The sequence below is a fragment of the Chrysemys picta genome, chromosome 19 (assembly GCF_011386835.1).
Source record: "Chrysemys picta bellii isolate R12L10 chromosome 19, ASM1138683v2, whole genome shotgun sequence".
In the NCBI taxonomy this organism is placed as follows: Eukaryota; Metazoa; Chordata; order Testudines; family Emydidae; genus Chrysemys; species Chrysemys picta.
Window position 1 is genome coordinate 19,998,706 of NC_088809.1, and position 20,724 is coordinate 20,019,429.

The window sequence follows — 20,724 nt, forward strand, 5'->3', positions numbered from 1 at the left end:
CAAGGGAAAATAACTTCTCTCTAGTTCTATTCGAAACTCCATAGAGTAGCCTTTGCTAAAGGATGTGTATACCTTTCTGGAGGATGTGAATTTTGTATTAATCAATGGTAGCCTAGCAGTATTTATACTGCCACAATTGTCTTCTTCAGTAAAGACCCACTGTTGTCTGGGTTAGAGCACCTCTAATCTGCTACTGCTTTGAGCTGGCTGTGAAATGGATCTGTACACAGTATCTGCACTCACTCTTGGTCTTTTTTTATTCCGTATACACTTCTAACATCATCCATGGTATTTCTGCTACAGTTTTATCTGGGAGGACTATAAGAAGATTTTGAAAGAAGAAAGAGATCCTTTGCAAAATACTCATTTGACTGTGGCTCTTCTTCCTAACTAAGACATTGCATACTGCCCTCAGCACTCCAGATCTTCTTCTTTAATTTGCTGAAATAGTGGTTTGACATTTCAATCGTAGAGCTCTTCTAGGGTGTTTTAGATTTGAATCCCCAGATATCTTATACAATTTGTTGCCCATTTGTACCCAGATAAATAAAAATAGGATATCTCCATTAATTTATTTATCTCCTAGAACTGGAAGGGACCTTGAAAGGTCATTGAGTCCAGCCCCCTGCCTTCACTAGCAGGGCCAAGGGATTTTGCCCCAGATCCCTAAGTGGCCCCCTCAAGGATTGAACTCACAACCCTGGGTTTAGCAGGCCAATGCTCAAACCAATGAGCTATCCCTCCCCCCAAATGTCCTCCCAGATGTTTTCTGGAAGAATGGCTTTTCAGAGTTTGGGAAATGTTATAGCTAGGATTTCATATTTGATATAATTTACTTTGTCTTTCTTTGGGAAAGCATCTGGATTCAATCTTCTTATCCCGAATAGCATGGAGGACCAAATTCATCCTTGGTGTAACTCTTGATTTTGTTGGAGTTACTCTATGGCTGAATTTGGTCCAGAATCTTTGTGGAAGTAGGTAGAAACCAGGAGGGAACAGTCCTTGCATTAGCGGTCTGGATTTTCACTATGATTGCTAAAATTATCAATAGAAAACAATAAAATAAAACCCATGTTTCCTATCATGTTAGCATTTTCTGTTGGTTTGTTTCTGCTGTTAAACGGATGATGGCTTTGATAGTGATGATAATACACATCTTTCTGCTCCCCTGTATTTGAAGCCACACCTAGCCAGGTCAAACAGTGTAATATTTCTGTATAAATAAAGGTGTGGTGTTGTTTTTTTGAGTCCTGAAGTCTGACCAGAATCATTATGCATTTGTAGCCATTATTCTTCTCTCTCTATACTGGGAATATAAACTCTGTTTACTGTCTAATAATTAATTGTTGTTCCTCTTTATTTTCAGAGGAAGAGCCTCTTCATATGAACCCAAGTCAAGCTATGACCAACAGTCAGACTATGGCCAGCAGCAGGGCTCATATGACCAGCAGTCAAGCTATGATCAGCAACAAGGTTCATATGGTCAGCATCAGAAATCCTATCAATCACAGCAAAAGGAAAGCTTCAGTCACAACACGCAAGGTAGAGCGTGCAGAATGAGCGTAGCAATCTTTAGCCAAGTTAAATTGAAGAACTTCGTTCTGTTTTGTGATATGAAACGTTCTGGGTTGCTGCATACAGATTATTATTTGGGGGGAGGTGGAAAGCAGTGAAAGCCTTTTTCTCCAATTTGGTGAGTGTTTCTTGTAGCATGATGGAGAACTCTTACTAACTACACATGACTTGGTGGGGGCAAAAATTGTGTCCACAAGTATGCGTGATTTTTTGGCACCTTTTGATAATTATTTTCTGATCCCTGAAACTTTTTTTCACCTTTTTCTTCCTTATGTGGGGGAAGAAAGGTTTTCACTTTGGGTTTGAGGGTGATCAACACTAATGTTATAAGAATCTTCATCCCAAGCCGGTAGCTGCCTTAGTTAAATTAAACACTAACAGGTGATTGGCATGCCCTTTTTCAGCCCCCCTGTTGTTTCTTTCATTGGGAGTATTATATTTTTAAGAGGAGGGAGGGAAGTGAATGTCTACAAGGGTGAGTCCCACCAGAAAGGCTTTCCATCCTTTCCAGTGTCTAGGAGCACAGTTGCCTTTTGAGGGAAAAAATGAAGATATTTAGAGAGATTGTAAATTTGCTGCCCCTGTGTCACTTCCTTGTTAGGACTGGCTGGATGTGGAGGTCTGGCTGTGTGCATAGGAGATCAAAGCTCTGTACAGGGAGTTGACGGGCAGATGAAATGACTTTCCCTGCATGTAAGGACAGGAGGGACAAGAAACATTCCTTAAAGTATGTTTGAAAAAAAGAGAGGGGCTCTGAAAGGGAGCGGACTCCTATGGGCAGAATCCATGAGAAGGAAGTTGTGCCTGTTCAAGTTCTGCCACTTTGTCAAAGCTGCTAAGGAAACGGAGCCTGTAGTTCCCTGAGGTTTTTGCTCCCTCTGTTTACGCTCTCCCATCAGCGTGCAGCAGTTTAGTTACATCCTTCTGCCCTGGTGGCTGTCACTGCAGGTTCTCTTCTTCATTCCACTCTTTTCCAGACTAGACACAAGTGGGGAGTGAAGCGAGGTGGTGAGTCTGAAGCAGCATGGGGGGAGGAGGAGAATAAGAGACTTTGCAGGTGGAGTAAAGGCAGAAAGAGTGGGAGACTTGAGTGGGGAAAAGGCTTTCTCGCTCCTTCAGTGGTATCATGAAAGCTGCAGGGCCGGAGCTGACTATCACTGGTTCCATATTCCAGGGCTTGTGCTCTTATTTGCCTGCCTGTATTGGAGGGTTACTGGGAAGTGGAGGGAAGAAATATCTCCATATGCAAAGGCGCTAGGCACCTTGGAATCTGTCTTTACCTCCCTGGACAGTGGTCTGATCGGCTTTACTTATCACAGCACCAATGTCTCCGCTTCTGTCTTGACAAACAAGTGATGTGAAGATTAAAACGTAGCCTCTAACCAAACTACATACATGTCTGTCTTTTTCAGGGTAGGAGAAACTCAGCTGGGATTTTAGGCACTATGGGTTTATTTTCTGCAAAATGTGATATACCAGAATATGGTGGTATCCACATTGTAAGGAATATCACGTCCCCTAGTAATCTAGGGAGATAAACCAGAACTTGGTTTAGGCCTTGTGATTGTGTGGAACAGATGCAAGAAAAGAGTTTAAAACATGGAAGTCTGATTTATTTTTACCTAGCAAATTTAAGCAATGGGTTTAGTATAAACTTGCAGTGCAATTTACATATACGTTGTGTTTCTCCAGATGGTCGACGTGAAAAGAGTAGGTATGGAGAAGATAATAGAGGATACGGCAGTTCACAGGGAGGAGGTAGAGGGGGATATGAAATGGATGGAAGAGGTCATATGTCTGGATTAACGTAAGTGATTTAATCCCAATACCTGCAAATGTATTTGTAATAGCTTGCTATTTAGCTGCTTTGGTTTCCGTGTTTAAGCGAACACAATTCAGATCTTTGAGCACAGAAAACTGAAGGTAATTCTTTCTAAAATTACACTGATCAGCCTGCACTGAAATACCAAAGATTTAGCCCAAGGAATATTACTTATATTGGAATAGGACGAGACTTAGAGTGATGATCATAAAGACACTTGGCTACATTTTATATTTAATGGATGTGATACAAGGCTTCTCAAAGAGACCATTCTTTGAAGTCAAGTATTTTACGTGCTATAAACCAAGATTCTTTCTAGATGCCTTTTAAAAAGAAAAAAGAGGCTCAAAAATAGAATTTAAAGCCAAGGTTCTGTAGCCTAATGGCAGATAACCCTCTGGCAGGAAAGTATGTTCCATGTATGTGACTTCTTATAGTAATATCACCTAGGTCTTGTATAGTGCTTTATATCAATAGATTTCAGTGTGCTTTACAGAGAAGGCCAGTATTATTATTAGATGATATGCAAGGTTTGGCTAATAGTCTTTCTGCTTTATTAAAGAAGGTTAACGAGACAAGATTACTTAATCTTGACTACTTTTTCCCCCAATATTTCCTTGGAAGTAGTGACTGAATAAACAAACATGAACCTGAAGGAATTCAACAGCTTAGCTACATTTTTCTGTGACTGTTCTAGCTATAAAACTAAAACGATGATGGCCTTCTAATTCAGTTTATTTGCCTTTACTAGACGTCGGGTTTTTATACTTACTGTAAATGTTTGTACAGCTGACTTAGGCCCTGATCCTACAAAGACAGACTTATGAACATGCATAACTATATATATGTATAGCGTTCATGCTCGTGCATAAATTTGCAGGGTTGGGGGTCTTTGTTTTAAAATTCATTTAAACTGCCCAGACTACATATAAAGTTAGCAAAGATACAAAGAAACTGTTAATTTATACCTGCTACCTACAGTTCTGGGTTGCAATTCTGTGGCTGTAGAGCAAGACAGTGTTAACTAGAAATTTAAAGCTGCCAGTAACCTATGAACTGTTGCTTATTAACACCATCATTCCACTGCTGCATTGGGCTGCTTTGAGTTAGTGCTAGGTCTGCTGAGATGGAACGAAAAGTAGATATCGTATTGTTTGGGGTGGAGCAGTTGAGGTTTAAGTAAAATAACCATGTCTCATAATGTTGTAGGACTGCCTTTCACATGTAAATATGGTATTTCTCTGAATGGACATTTTGTTGAATGCTTTCCATAGATTCTCTTGTAATATTAGACTGTTAGGGCTCACTTATACTATGAAAATAGTTGTCAGTGTTTCTCATAGTTGAAATAAAAGTGGGATCATGTCATTTAACCTGGTTATAACATGGTTTACTCTGTTCCCATCCATATAGGAATGTCCAAATCATGTTGTAACTAGGTTGGTCCTACATTATGCTTCATTGTAACCAATTTGATAGTGTATATGGATCCTGAGTATTTTGGCTTGGTATATGGTATCAGAGTTACTAGAAGCTCATTTTAGGTGGAGCTTAGAAGTGAGTGAACTCTGCTCCTTTATAATTGGCAGCTTTTGTACAGTGTAAGCCTCACAGGCAGCAAAACCGCTTCAGATATTCAATTTCAGTTAGAATTGAGGTTTTTAAGACTATTGTGGGTAAGGGTCTCTTATAATTCCCATGATAAAAATAGATTTTTTTTTTGGCTTTGTAGTTGAGCCTCTTTTAATGAAGAAATTTTAAAGTAAGTTTCAGAAGACATACAACTGGTAGACTATGTCCATTCAAAACAAACTTGTGTTTTGCAAGGTGGTGGAACAGAAGCTAGGAAAATAAATAACCACTCCCCCATTACAGTTGTTTCAACAGATGTGTAAATAATCATGTTCGCATGTAAATATAGTTGATCCCATTGCTGGACATGCACTTTCAGGAAAGGAAGAGTGTGGATGAGGGTTGAAAAATGTGAAGGAATGTATTAGTGGGAGGGGAATGGAGCCATTTTTAATGACTGTCTTCCTCTGTTCAGCACAGCATACTGATGGTGTTTAAACTTAATGACTCAAACTAAAATTTGTCCTAGAATTTTTCAGCCTAGAAGCAGTTGTCTTCTATTTTGATTAAAACAAAATAAAAGGAAGTTCTTCTTCACCCAGCGCACAGTCAACTTGTGGAACTCCTTGCCTGAGGAGGTTGTGAAGGCTAGGACTATAACAGTGTTTAAAAGAGAACCGGATAAATTCATGGAGGTTAAGTCCATTAATGGCTATTAGACAGGATGGGTAAGGAATGGTGTCCCTAGACTCTGTTGGTTAGAGGGTGGAGTTGGATGGCAGGAGAGAGATCACTTGATCATTACCTGTTAGGTTCACTCCCTCTGGGGCACCTGGCATTGGCCACTGTCGGTAGACAGGATACTGGGCTAGATGGACCTTTTGGTCTGACCCAGTACGGCCGTTCTTATGTTCTAAGGTTTCTACTCCTAAAAGGTCAATTTTTACTCCACATTCAAACACTTCTTGACCAAGTTCTAGCAAAAGCTTGAGTTGTTTGCAATCATAAAATAATGTGGTGGAAGGAGAACAACTTTAATAATGTAACAGATCCCCACTTTGTCCTGAGAGAAATATTTGCCAAAAAAAAAAGGCAGCCCAAACCGAAAAGCAACTTGTGCACATATGCTGAGGCTACTTCTGATAATTATTTGTTACACAGTGTTTGACTGCGATAGTGTTGCACATGGTAACACTAAAATATGATATTTCCAGTAATATCAGGAAGTATTTAACTCTAAAGTCTTGTCTAAACACAGTTTTTGTACTGCTATAACTATATAGGCTTAAACATTTGCAGTTAGTGCTTTAAAAAAAAGTTAGACCAGCCCTTAGGTTGCGCTAAACATTTCCAACTTAAAAATAATTTAAATACGTTTCTTTAATGATGCTGTACCATTTGTCTGAAGTACCTTCTTTGCACTTTTCCTGGATGTTGCATGAAATCATTAGCTAATCTGAGACTACAATGGATTAATGTCCTTTGCATATCAGCTGTTCATAAAGATGTTCTAGCTCCCTTGATGGTAACAGCGACAGGAGGGTGGTCCAGCTACGGGTGTTCTTACCATTTAGTCCAGGTCCGAATTTCTCGGTCAGGGTATAGTCAAGGTCCAGACGTCAGAGAAAATAATTTAAAAAAAATGATAATAAATCAACAACAATTTTGGGGTCTGTTCAAAAGCGTCTTGTGGTCCAGTTTTGGCCCATGGTCCACCTGTTGACTATCCCTGACTTAGTCCAATCCTACTGTGAGCCATGATTAGCAACAGAGTCGTTAAAATGCCAGCACCAGTTAGTGCCTATGCTGGCACTGCCCTGACTTCCTTTGCTAGCGCTTTTTTTTTTTTAACAAGGGAGGATTGCTAGGTGTGGAGTCATATCTGTATTTGTGCAATACCCGGCTTTTGTGTGGGACAAAGCCAAATGATTGTTCTTAAACCGTTTTTGAGAACTTATTGTTTCCATAAGCATTTTGGACAAAAGCAGCTGAAAATATAGATGCTTCTTAAAATGTTTAGTATTGTCCTGACACTGAATGAATGAATGAATTGCTTTCAAGATACTGTGCAGGGATTCCCAAAAATGTACCTGACTTAGTGCCTACAGCTTTCAGTTTACTTCCTTTGCTGCTCAAATCCAGTAACCCATAATCAAATTCAGTAATTCTTCTGCCCCCAATGCTCGCATCATGGTAAGTAACCAGTGGTCTCAGAATTGCTTTTTTTATTTTTAAAAATGGTTTTGAGCTGGATCTCTTGGAACTTTAGATGCTAAATAACAATCCATCCAAACTTCCATTTTTGTTGTTTTTTAAAATAGACTGCCGAGACTCTGTATGCCGCACTTAGCTAAGAACAATGTTAAATCTATACTATAAACCCACTTTTTAAAAAAAGTTTACAACTGAAACCAAACAAAATCATCAGCTATAGCTTGAGATGCACTGATTTTTTTTTTAGGGCGAGGTCATGCTGGCACTCGCACAGTAACTATTCTATATGCCCTTTCCCCTCCCCTCCCCCCATTCTGTACTCTTTTATGGTTAGAACACTAGGATTAAGGAGTCCTGAGTTCTGTTCTTGGCCCTGCCTCCAGCTTATTTTTCGTCTTTTCCTCTCTGGAGAATAGAGAACGTGTCTCACAGGTTGTTGTGGTGCTTAATCCTTTTCTGCTAAGTGTCTTGAGCGCATTAGATGAAAGGTGCTATGGAAGTGTGTGTGTGTGTGTGTGTGTGTGTGTGTGGGAGGGGCTACCTAAAATCCAGAAAAAAGTCACTCAATCAGTGCAGTGTCCATGGAACAACCATAATTGTTCTGTCCCCTTGTATCAGAATCTGTGGACTCAATGGGTGAAGTTCTGCCTTCGGATTATGCTGAAAATTGGGCTACACCCACACAGCTTCTTGTGCAATGTAAAACAGAATTTGTTCCACTCACTCATTGAGTTATCACACTGCTAAATATAGGATTTTCTTGGCTGTGTGTGATTAAATCTAAACTTGATTTTAAGTTTATTATATTACAAGTGAAAATTATGCATTGCTGCTTTTGTTATATTTGTTTCCTTTGTGTGGGGACGTAGCCTAATCTAATATCAAGAAATTGTAGTATAGCCAAAGTGGCTTATGCTATCTTGCCATTAGTGTTTAGAATTATTGTCACATTATTAGCTTTCTGTACGTTCATGTTCTGGCTTTAGAGTTTGGAAGAAAATAAACAGGAACACGGGTTTATGGAATTCAGTGAATAAATGATAAACTAGCTTTTTAACTGTTCGTGTGGAACGTCATTAGATAACACTAGTGATTTCTCATCTCTTTGTGTCCACATTACACTTTCAAGTAGATCACCTCCTGCAACTGTGTTTCTTTATACTAGCACAAATTTAAAATATCTTGATAGAAGTAAAATCCATAGTTAGCAAAATCTATGGCTTTATTGCTGTGCTAAATAGTCTGTTCTCATTTCAGTTATATTTAGAAAGATACGTCCTTGCATGTAACTCCCATTGTGCTCAATGGGAAGTCTAGGTGCATAATAGAGGGCAGAATTTGGCCTTTGGCTTTTAATGCCACTTGTTCCAATATCTGCAGCTTTTTGCTGTTTGAAAGGAACATTTATGGCTTGAAGCCCTCTAAAGTCAATACAAGTGTGCATCATTGATAAAAAGGGAGTAAAGCTATTTGAAGAATTTTAGCTGAAAGATGCTGCTTACTTCAGCCAGGATTAATGCTTAGTTCATGCATCCCTTTCCTCTGTAATCTTTATGATCTTGGGAACACTGGTGATACCTGTACTCCTAAGATTCTAGCAGTTGTTATTCCAGATGTGACCGGTTCGGTCATAGAGACCCCCTTGGGACTGTCACCTGATGTGCTGAAATTACTTCTGAGCCTGGTTTCCCTGCCAGCCTGGGACTTCAGAACCCTGCCTTGTTGAGCCAGACACACTAGCCTGCTGCAACACAGACCCAGGGTCTGGGCCACGCCCCCCAAACTGCAAATTCAACTGAAAACAGCTCAGCAGGCTACCTATCTCCAGCACCCAGTTCCCAGTGGGATCCAAACACCAAATAAATCCGTTTGACTCTGTAGAAAGCTTATACAGGGTAAATTCGTAAATTGTTTTTGTTTGGTCCTGCTTTGAGCAGGGGGTTGGACTAGATGACCTCCTGAGGTCCCTTCCAACCCTGATATTCTATGATTCTATATCACTGATAGAGAGAGATGCACAGCTGTTTGCTCCCCCAGCATTAATCATTTACTCTGGGTTTATTAATAAACAAAAGTGATTTTATTAAGTATAAAAAAGTAGGATTTAAGTGGTTTCAAGTAATAACAGACAGAACAAAGTAAGTCACAAAGCACAATAAAACAAAACACGCAAGTCTAAGCCTAATACATTAAGAAACTGATTACAGGTAATAGCTCACCCTCAAAGATGTTCCAATAAGCTTCTTTCACAGGCTAGATTCCTTCCTATTTTGGGTCCAATCCTTTCCCCTGGTACAGTCCTTGTTAGTTCCAGCACACATCTCAGGTGGTATGGGGTTTCTTATGACTGGCAGCCCCCTTTGTCCTGCTCCACCCCCTTTTATAGCTTTGGCACTTTGGCACAAGGTGGGAATCTTTTGTGTCTGTGGGTCCCCATCCCTCCTTCTAAATGGAAAAGTACCAGATTTAAGATGGATTTCATTATCGGGTGACATGGTCACATGACACTAAGACCCTTAGTCTTCATTCTTCCTGGTTTGGCCCACACTTACACAGGAAGGCTTGAAGGTAAATAAACCATTTACAACCAATGGGAGCCATCAAGGTTCTAAACCACCATTAATGGCCCACACTTTGCATAATTACAATAGGACTTCAGAGTTATGCTTCAGATACAAGAATGATGCATGCGTACAAATAGGAGGAATATATTTAGTAGTTTATAACCTTCGTTATGATACCTTACAAGAGAGCTTTTGCATAAAGCATATTCCAGTTGCATCATATTCACACTCATAAGCATATTTCCATAAAAACACATGGAGTGCAACGTCACACCAGACTATGCCAATAGGTTTGAAAACAAATGAAGATGGGTGGATACCAGCTTACAAGAAAAATCTTCGAATGACTGCATTTTTGTGGCCTTAGGGTTAATTATTGTGAATGGTGATTAGGATTCACTTTGGCTGCCTGGATTTCAATTTTTGTATTGGTGATATGACTGAATTTTTTGCTGGTTTTCTGACTGATTAAAGGATGTTTTAAAAACCAGAACTCTAGCTGATTATCTGTCATATTCAGTCTATATAAAAGGCAGGCATTATGTATCCAGCTTGGTCAGTATTCATTTTCTATAACATCCTGATTGTTTACTGTAAATAGGTCTCTTTTATTTCTCTATCTACATCTTTCATGTTGTATATTTCCAAACCAGAAAAAATGCATGTTCTGAATCGTGCAGTCCAGGTGAACTGGGGAAGGAATCCAGAGTTTGAAGACAAAAATTTGTGTGACTGATTCATTAGTTATAAATCAGTGTACCTAGTTCTGAGCTAATATGCCAATGGGGCAAAGTTTTTAATTGACGTTTAATAAGAAGGGTACGAGGTGGTCGGTTCTTAGGGGGTTGGAGTGAATTGTGAGTGGCAGACATGTGTTTGCAATAGAATTTTTGTGATCACTGTTCTTGTTTGATCATCAGTCTTTAAAATTATCCATCCTTTAGTAGAGGCTAGTGTAAATAGTGTTCGGAACTCATACATTTTTATCTTTCATGCAGCTGAATATAATTGCATATGAATAAGTCTGCCATTTAGTGTTTCAAATAACTTAGTGTATACATAACCTTTGAAAATCAACAGCAAGTTTATTAAAATAGATCCTAGCTGAAAGTAATATTCCATGAATGTAAATATAACAGCAGTTGCTGCAAGGTTTTGTCATGGTATAACAGCTGTTGTTTTCCTTGTATAGTAATGAGTCTTTAAAGCTATCTTACATAATGATTAATGAAATCCTGCCCCTTGTTTTAAGACAGACTTATCATTCACAGAAAACTTGTTTGACTTGTTTTAAAATTGTAAATTACATCTTGTGTTCATGACTTCACATTTGTTGTAACAGAAAATGTATATACAGTATCCTAAAGAAATGAATCCCATATTGACGCTTCATAGCCTATTTTACTAATGTCCCTTATTTTGAGCTCTTGTCCCACACTGGGACCTTGACAAGTTGAGAGATTAGGAGTCCCTCCAGATTTTAATCCACTCCAATGATAAGTAAACTACTGCAGTGGCTGCTTCAGGAGCTATAGGGCAGAACCTCCGAGGGTTAGGCAAGGAGGGCTAGTTGAGGATTTTTATTTGTACTCTCTTTATCTTAGTTACTCTGCATAAAAGTTCCCAAAATGAAGTGTGTGTAAGCAGGTGGTCTTATAATCTTTGAAAGGCCTGGCTGTTAACTTAGAAAAAGATCAACGGCATTTTTTAAGGGCCTTGAATATTGAGTGTTTTAATCCTTGCATCTGGATTTAGTTGTTAATGTTAAATGTGGGAAATATCAATACCATGAACCACACATTAAATAGAATAAGTGTGGGAGATATCAAGCTTTTACTTCCATTAAATTTGGAATGGGACATCACAACAACTAAACTCCCCTCATTCCCTGGCAATCTGTGTGTGAAATCTATTAACTTGGTCTACCTTTTGTGCCACAGGTTTCAGAATGAATTAATTAAAAGTTCACGACCTCTGCTATTGAAGCTCATTCTGATACGTATTTTATCGTTAATGTCAAGTGCTAGTAGTACACTGTAGCACAGATTCCCAGATCCTCACACATCCTACTTCAGAGTGTGCTTAGTAATACTAATTTATTCAAATGGTAATTAACTAGCCATGCAGCTGCTAGATTGGAGTAAAGCCCACTAATTTTTATCAAAAGTGTGCCTCCGTTTTAAATCCCGGTTTTAAATTGCGTTCATTTGGCATGTGGGCTGGAAAAGGGTTTTTTAATTGGTGTACACCCACCTTTGTTTCAGCAATTCTTTTGGAGGTTAGTTTCCGAGATTAGCGCCCTATCTGAAAGAATAATCTTGGAACCCAAATAAATAGTGTGCGAAACACAGAGGTGATGCTTGAGCCACTAGACAATAATTTTTGATCAGATAAGTGTAGATTGAGCCTTCGGCTCAGCACGTAGAGACTTGAGGAAGAAATCATTTCTTCAATTTTTCCTCTGCAGTGGTGGTGACCGTGGTGGCTTCAAAAATGTTGGTGGTAAGTGCCGAGTATCCAAAATGTTTCAGTGGAAATTCTGTATAAATCTAAAAGCCACCAATATCTTATTACTATCTAGTAGAAGCATTCTAGCGTTTCTGTTTCGCTGGGGCTGGTGTGTTTGTGTGCTTTAAAAGTCAATCTTTTAACAATAAACTGGATTTCTACTTTGTCAAATTGCATGAAAGAAATTGTGGAGATTTACGACCTTCACCAGATTTTGGTTTTGTTTTTGTTTTTTTGTTACAAATGCTGCTTTGAAAGGTACTAGTGACAAAATAATTGTGGTAAACTGCTTGGTCATCTGACAACCAGCATTTGCAAGATAAACACCAGCATAATGCTAATGTGGCAGATGCCACATACTGCAAGTTAAAGAACATGTTAACGTTCTACAGATGCCTGCTATTGAACATTTTAATCTAAATATTCTCCAGATCTCTGGTTAATGACTTAGATTTTTAGATACATTGCATATGTAGCTTGAATATCTTGTCTTATTTAACAAGATTTTTTAAAAGGCTTTCCTTGCTAAAGTAGCCTTTCTTTCATCTTTTTACCCATTCTACAGGTCAAAGGGATTATGGACAGAAATCAGATGCTGGTAAGAAAACAAGAATTATGTGGATTGTAGCTCTTCATCCTTCATAGCATTTGTAACATATGCAAGCGCTTTGGAGGATCTTGGCCAATTAGAGAACTGATCTTAAATCAACAAGATGACATTCAATAAAGATGGGCAAAGTACTACACTTATGAAGGAAAAAATCAAATGCTCGAGTACAAAATGGGGAATAACTGGCTATGTGGTAGTATTGCTAAAAAGGATCTGGGGGTGATAATGAAGCACAAATTGAACATGAGTTATCAATGTGATGCAGTTGTGAAAAAGACTAACATCATTCTGGAGTATATTAACAAGAGTGCCGAATGTAAGACATGAGAGGTAATTGTCCCGCTTTATTTGGCACTCGGTTCAGCTGGAGAACTGTGTCCAGTTCTGGGTGAGACACTTTAGGAAAGATATGGACAAATTGGAAATAGTGCAGAGGAGAGCAACAAAAACAATAAAAAGTTTAGGAAATCTGACCGATGAAGAAAGCAGTTCCCCCCCAGTTTTTTTTTTTAACCTAAGTCTTCAAATATGTGAAGGGATGTTATAAAGACAATGGTAATCAATTGTTGCTCATGTTCACTGAATGTAGGACAAGAAGTAATGGGCTTACTTTGCAGCAAGGGAGATTTTGGTTAGATATTAGAAAAAACCTTTTAATTGTTAGGCTCTAGAATGGGCTTCCAAGGGAGGTTGTGGAATCTTCCTCAGTGGAGGTTTTTAAGAACAAGTTGGACAAACACCTGTCAGGATGATCTAGGCTTACTTGGTCCTGCCTCAGCACAGGGGGGCTGGACCCGATGAGCTTTCTAGGTGCCTTGCAACCCTGCATTTCTACGATTTTATGTACTTTAAAATGCACGCCTGGAAAGAGGTGGGGTGGCTGGGATTTTTGTGTGATTCAGATGTAATTTAACAAGGTGGGCTCTCTTCTGGGATCAATCAGTTCCATTAAAAAATGGTGCATGGGACTATACAGAGAATTATTTCAATGTTTAAATAACACGTTGCTCAGTAAGTAAAAATCAGGTTTTGTCTAGTGAATTCTGCGTCGACTTGAGTCAAGTAACTGATAATGTTCTTGTTTTCCTTGAAGATGCTGAATATAGATAGTTTTTTCTGACTTAGATTATTTTGGGCAATGTTCTTTTAATTTTTATACTTGTTTCACCATAGATCCTAAAACTTCAAGGACTTTTCAAAAGCTGAATTACTCTTTACGATTGCTGTTTACTTCTTGCACTCTGTCTTGGATATGAAAGTAGACTAATCTGTTTCATTCTTACTTTTTGGCTTCATTTTTCTGATTCTTTTATGCTGATACAGTGCTTTTCTGTCTTCCGTGGTATTTCAGTTACATTTTATAGGCTCCTTTTTTATTTAAAATCTGCGTTTTGGGCCTACTCTACTTGAATGCCCTAGTTGCAGAAAAAAGTTGTGAGCGGCTGCCACGCAGTCAGATAGTCAATGTAATCATTCTGTGACATACTGCAGTATCCTACGGCTATCTTCCTGTACTTCAGAAGCTGTTGCTGTTAGAGCTAACAGCACGACCTCAGACTTTTCTCAGTTCATTAATATGAGAGCTCCCAATCTGCCAGGTATCCAAGGAGATGTTGCACGACCATAGATATCTGAGTCTAAAATGATAGAGGTTTTCTCTTACCTCAGACGAAGTAGCATTTTTAACTACTGCAGTATGTAACATCTGCTTCTGGCTAATCCATACAAAAACATTTGGTAAAAATAATTTACTTTCTTTAATAGATACAGAATCTGACAACTCGGATAACAACACCATCTTTGTGCAAGGACTTGGAGAAGGTGTTTCGGCAGATCAAGTGGCTGACTATTTCAAGCAAATAGGTATTATAAAGGTGTGTGTGGTGACAGATCATTAGGTTGTGTTGGCTTAGGAAATCTGTAGATCGAATATGTGGAAGTGTCTTGAATAGCAGCACATTTCCTCCCTTTTATTTCCCAGCAATTGTAGATCTTTCTTTTATCCTACTGGGTCACAGATGACAGTTTACAGAAAAATAAATTGCTGGTGCTACCAACTTATTAACCCAAATGTCAGTTGCCGTTTCTCTTTTCTACTCCTAATTCTCTAATAATTTCCCTTACCACGTGTCCCTCTCAGTAGTAAATCTCTAATGCTTCAATCAGTAATTATGCTTCCATGACCCACTCACTCAGGGCTTTCCTTCCTATCCCCAGAATCCAAATCAGGGCTCTCATTCACTGTACTTGACTTCAACCAACGTCCAAACAAGGCCAGGGGCCACTTCATATTAAGGTTCATGCTGTGAGCTGGAGGGCAGTCAGTATTTGTTTCTGTAAGCTAGCCCCCAGGAATCTCCTCTGCGAACACGAATTAATTACAACTGTTCTCACTGTTTACTGGCTCAAGCAGTTTTCTCCATTAACTCAATGTTGAGGAAATACTTTTTATTTTTATTTTTCCCCCAGACTAACAAAAAGACTGGCAAACTTATGATAAATCTATATACAGATAAGGATACAGGCAAACCAAAGGGAGAAGCAACAGTGTCTTTTGATGACCCTCCTTCTGCTAAAGCAGCCATTGACTGGTTTGATGGTAAGTTTGCCTGTTCTTCCTTTTGTGCGTGAAATTTAGCAATCAGTAGAGACTGCATATTAATGTGGACTGCATGCCACTTTTAAAATTTATTTCAAAGAGACTCCTGTTTTTTTCCCTCTGATGTGCTAGTTGAGACGAAAACCATTATTTATGCTGCTGCATGTCCGTTGTCCCTGTATCCAGTTTAGTCAGTGTGAGGGTGGGTTTTTCTGATATGATTCAAGACTTCGTATGCAGCCCATTAAAACGAGAATATCGCAGTAAGCAGGAGAATAGAAACTGATGTGCGGTCTGGGAGGTACCATGGTGTTGGTGGCAGTGCCTAGAAACCCCAGCCAAGGTTAAGAGCTCATTGGGGTGGACACTCTACAAACAGTGAAAGAAGTCCTGTGCCCTAAAGAACTGACAATCTAAATGGACAAGATGGACAAAGAGCAGGAGGGGAAACAGAGGCACAGAATCGTGAACTGCCCAAGGCCACACAGCCTGTCAGTGGCAGAACTGGAAATGGAACCCAGGTCTCCTGGCTTCCAGTTTTGTTGCCCTGTCCACTAGACCACACTGCCTCCAAAAGTACCTCAAACCAAATTAAATTAAGCCCCATCATGATTCCTCTTGTAACATCTTCCCTTCATTTATGCGCCTATCTTTCCCTCATGTGGATGTTTTCTTTAACATTTATCTGTGTGACCATAAACTTGGGTTACTGCAGTAACCAATGTACATAGCTAGTTTGAGCATACAGTGTATGGTGCTAGCTTATTATTCCTTAAATGCTTTAGAACAGTGTTAATTGCATCTTACAATTATAATCGTATATTCGTGAAACAAGTCCTTCAAAAGAAGACTTTTAAAAACAGCATTTTGCTCCATAGCTAGAAATTATTGCATGGCCAGTTGAAAGCTTGAAAGCTTTGTACTGTGACCTGAAACTCTGAAAACTGTCCGTAATGGAGAAGGGGAGCAGGTTCCAGAAACATGCTGCTGTCAGTCTTGAAGAGTTCCACTGCAGAAAAAAGGACAGTTACACTGCGTTATAGTAACAGAAGGTTAAACAATCTTAATGCCCATTCGAATGGCTTTGTGTTTCCATTGACACTTGGCATATATAGACCTAAGCATCAAAGAGGCAGGGGTGTGCTCAGGTTTGGCGTTCATATAATGGTAAGCAAAAAGAAATCGACTAGCAAATTGTTTTTATGCCTTATTTTTTGCTAATATATTTCAAATTGATCTTAAGGACATTACTATGGTTGCTGTATGATGCATCCTAACAGTGATAGGCCCCAAAGTGTCCTGTGATAAAACTTTAATTTTATAATACATGCTGGTTGCAACCTCATAATAAACACGTGCATATCTTTTTCCCACATGGGGATATATTGGTATGGAAACTTGCTGTCTGATTGGCAGGATCAAGATTCTTACCTATTTAAACTGCCCTGCAATAAACTATACTGATGACAAGCATAGCAGGGAAATGTGTTATGTGCTTGCATCGTGTGCCCTTAATTTAAATTAAAACTTGTAGATCATATTCTGATTTTAAATAAGCATCTCTTTGTGATAGCATATTATATCAGGAATAGATATAAATACAAATATGTACCTCCTTACTGTTTGCCATCTGTGCGTTGATGTGATATGATGCTACGACTCATATTTTCAAAAGCATTTTGATTTACCGGGATGTTTTTTCTAGTACTGCTGGTGTTGAATTTAACAATACAAGTTACAGTCACTTGGGATCTTGCTGTTAATTATTGAGCTCCTGTTTGTTCCTCTTTCTCTGTCCCCCCTTTAGGAAAGGAATTCCATGGCAGTGTTATCAAAGTTTCTTTTGCAACCAGGAGGCCTGAATTTCTGAGAGGAGGTGGAGGAAGTGGCGGTGGCAGCGGACGTCGAGGTGGTAGTAAAACATAAAGGGTCTTTCCTTTTGCATGTTAACTGCTTTAGCTTTTGATCTTTTTAAGAGGGCTACCCTCATGGCAGTAATTTGTTAAATAATGAAGTGTGGGCTTTGGGAAGGCATAGTGGAAGAGATTTCTGGCACTTAGGGGGTTAGTAGGGATGGCACCAGCATATGGGAGTTAAGGAAAACTGAATTCTGCTGGAGTGGACTATATCTAGTTCTGTATGTTCCCGATGTGGAGATGCTCTCTAGTTCAACGCTCATCCTGGCTTATAAAGAAATGGTGAAGTAACAACTTCAAGGCTGGGCGTGGATAATTACCCAACACCGCGTTCTCAGCGATTGTCTTAGGATGCATTGTCTGGAATTTGCAAAATTAAGCACCCAACTCCTGCTCAAAGTTAATGGAAGATGGGTGCCCAACTCCCATAGCCCTCTTTGAAAATCCCAGACTTTTTGCGTAGTACGGCCTTATCAAATGAGTCTGCTGGAGATTGGTCTTACTACACTTCCTTTAACATGAAGGTTTTACACATTGTGACTAGTTTTTAGGCCAAGCAATTTTAGGTGGCTGATAAACAGGTCATTTTTAAGAACTCCATTTTGTGTAAAAGGTCAGGACTCTGATGCCAAAAACAAGGTGCCTGTATTGGAAGAATCCTGGTGTAGATGGTCAGGGAAAGCATATATTTCGTTTAGTCTGTGATTTGATCTGTCCATGTGTGATTGGAATTGCATGTGTATTAAAATTTCAATGAAACTTCAGTAATGCGTGTGACAGAGTTCAAGCTGATTAACTATAAATCTATCAGCTGTTAAAGTACTTGTAGTGCTGAAAAGGGAATAAATAGAAAATACATGGAGCGGACTTCTCTGGCCACCAGGTGCTGCTCCGGCACAATATTTCCCCTCTGCATGAGCTGAAATAAGAACATTCATACTTGAAGCTCTACAGCTGCCCAAATACATCCACTGGGGGACTCGAGTCCTGCAGTTCAGAGGGTTGACAGACGTTTAAACTCCTATAGAGCATTTGCTATGCCTCTAAATATTACATGTTTTCTCTTTTGGCTAATTAAATTTTAGCATTTCGTAAGAAATTCTGAAATGATCAGTTTGTAAATTACACTTTGTTGTTGTTGTCAGGCTGTCGTCCCTTTCCAGAGTTCCTAATTCACTGAAACGATAATCTTAGAAGGTGGCTGATTAAATCAGTTGGTTGCTTATTGCTCTACCAAGAAACTGAGTCTGTCACTTGGGGTCTAAAGCTGGTGATAGTCTGCAAATAAATGTCTCGGATGCAGATTACAGGAGCACTTCCCCTGCTTTTTTCTGATTATAATTCTATCCACAGGTTCACGAGGTGGATTTGGAAGAGGTGGGGGCTTCCAGGGTAGAAGTGGGGATCCCAAAAATGGTGATTGGATTTGTCCTAACCCGTAAGTGTTGTTTTAGTTGGGTAGCAGTGTTTCATGTATGTTCATTCAGTTGTTGAGAAAACTCAGTCTAAAGAATCTTTGTCTCTTTCAGGAGCTGTGGTAATATGAACTTTGCTCGCAGGAATTCCTGCAATCAGTGTAATGAGCCCAGACCAGAAGATTCACGTCCATCAGGAGGGGGTGTGTAAGAGATCAGCACTTGTGTAATGAGTCGCTTCTGACTGTTTTAGTTACATTTGTGGCCTTTTAACAACACATTCTTGAGTTTTTGATTTTGCATTTCTCCCTTGTAGACTTTCGTGGGAGAGGCGGTTTTGGAGGTGAAAGAGGATACAGAGGGCGCGGTAGCAGAGGGGGTGACCGAGGTGGTGGCTATGGTGGTAAAATGGGAGGAAGGTAAGCATTATCTTTGCTGCTGTGTCAGTATGTGTGGAATGTAGATTTTAGGAGTGTGGGCTTTCCTTTGACTAATAGAACATGTGGCTGGCTGGAACAGTCCCGGGGGAGTCATGGAGTAACAGTATTAAGCGCATATATTTTTCATTGTATAAGTGTAGATTCCTTTTGCTAAAGGACATAACAGAGGTTACTAATAATAATTTCTGCTAGCCAGATGTCTAGTTATCAGCAGTTGGCAATGCTCCGAGTAGAAGGGGAGCGTAAAGAAGGGATTTGCACAAGTTGGTGTGGGGGAGGATGGAGTTGCACTGTGACTCACTAGACACACACATTTTTTTTCTTTCAGAAATGACTTCAGAAATGACCAGCGCAACAGGCCATACTAGAGACCCTTGTGAATGTTCCATGTGTCTCTTTGACGCAGTCAGTAGTGAAATTGCCGGAGTTTTGCCTGCTGCTTTACCCATGCCCGCTTTTTGGATGGCAAATGACACGAAATTGGGTTTTTATTTTGGTGGGAGGGACGGGGGCAGTTTTTTCTTTGTTTTTTTTTTTTTTAGCAAGTCCATGGAAATTAAAGATGAAATTTCCAACATTCTCCTGTCTTCACCCCTGAGCTCTTCAACCGGCTATAAGAAGGAACAGAATGAACTGTAAAATATTGCCAAAATCGAAAGTGTTTTGTAATACAACAATAAAAGCTGATTTATTTGTGAAATCTTACATTGTTTTTCCAATAACTTCATAACTTTAAGTCCCAGCCTTTCCCTCCCATTCCCTGTCTTTCTATGGTGCAATCTGTGTAACAAATAAGGGTCTTGCTTACAAATGGCATTACACTTTGTCCCTAGCTCCATGAAGTGCCCTTAGAACTGCTTTGGTTTAGTGCCTGGAGAAATCCCTTGCAATCCATGTCTTTGGTCCCAGAGTTAGAAGTATAGCTCCGTGGCAGCTCCACAACTCCCCTCCTACTTTGCACTTTCCTTCCCTCCTCGCTGAGCAGAAACTCAAGTCAGCCCTCACCTGGGGGTGTCAGCTGCTCTTTCTGGAATTCACTGCGGTCATTCTGGGAAACCCAAAGGTGCCAGTGTGTTCCCATGCCGTTTGGGACTTGATCAAACTAAGGGCATGTTAAGTCAGAAGATGGGACAGGATGGCTCAAAAGAGAAGTTATTAGCTACGTACCACTTCACCTCTGAGTCACTGCTGTTGAAACTAATGCAGTGGTGAACAAAAGTAAAGACTTAGATATTCCATAGCATCTTTCAGGATGAGTTGGCTCTCTAGTAGAGGGGTAACTCACATAATACAAGCCACAGCGGGCACTCAGCAGGGAAGCCAACATTTGAAGGAGCAAAGTGGTCCCTCCAAATCAAGGCTGAGGTGGATTGGTGGGATGCTGTGAGAGTCTTGCACTACTGCTTCCTGCTTTGTGGATAACATCCCCGGTCTTTAGTGCTGTCAATCTTACACCAGCATTGCATTTGCTTTCCTAAAATAAAGGTAG

At 39.7% G+C, this 20,724-nt stretch overlaps 1 protein-coding gene across 4 annotated transcripts in view; it reads left to right on the forward strand.

Annotated features, from left to right (window-relative positions):
• The window catches only part of TAF15 (TATA-box binding protein associated factor 15), a 30,002-nt gene extending 10,062 nt beyond the window's left edge, over positions 1-19,940 (forward strand). Inside the window, exons 6-16 of one of the 4 annotated variants that reach the window (XM_024103482.3) lie at positions 1,367-1,542; positions 3,268-3,382; positions 12,215-12,249; positions 12,821-12,853; positions 14,630-14,739; positions 15,335-15,464; positions 17,272-17,376; positions 18,734-18,818; positions 18,910-18,998; positions 19,112-19,214; positions 19,564-19,940. In XM_024103482.3, the coding sequence (XP_023959250.2) occupies positions 1,367-1,542; positions 3,268-3,382; positions 12,215-12,249; positions 12,821-12,853; positions 14,630-14,739; positions 15,335-15,464; positions 17,272-17,376; positions 18,734-18,818; positions 18,910-18,998; positions 19,112-19,214; positions 19,564-19,603 (1,021 nt within the window). In that variant the 3' untranslated portion in view covers positions 19,604-19,940. The remainder of the gene's footprint in view (positions 1-1,366; positions 1,543-3,267; positions 3,383-12,214; positions 12,250-12,820; positions 12,854-14,629; positions 14,740-15,334; positions 15,465-17,271; positions 17,377-18,733; positions 18,819-18,909; positions 18,999-19,111; positions 19,215-19,563) is intronic. The other 3 variants (XM_008166202.4, XM_065573304.1, XM_065573305.1) reach the window with 3 other exon arrangements.
• Positions 19,941-20,724: the final 784 nt, after the last annotated feature.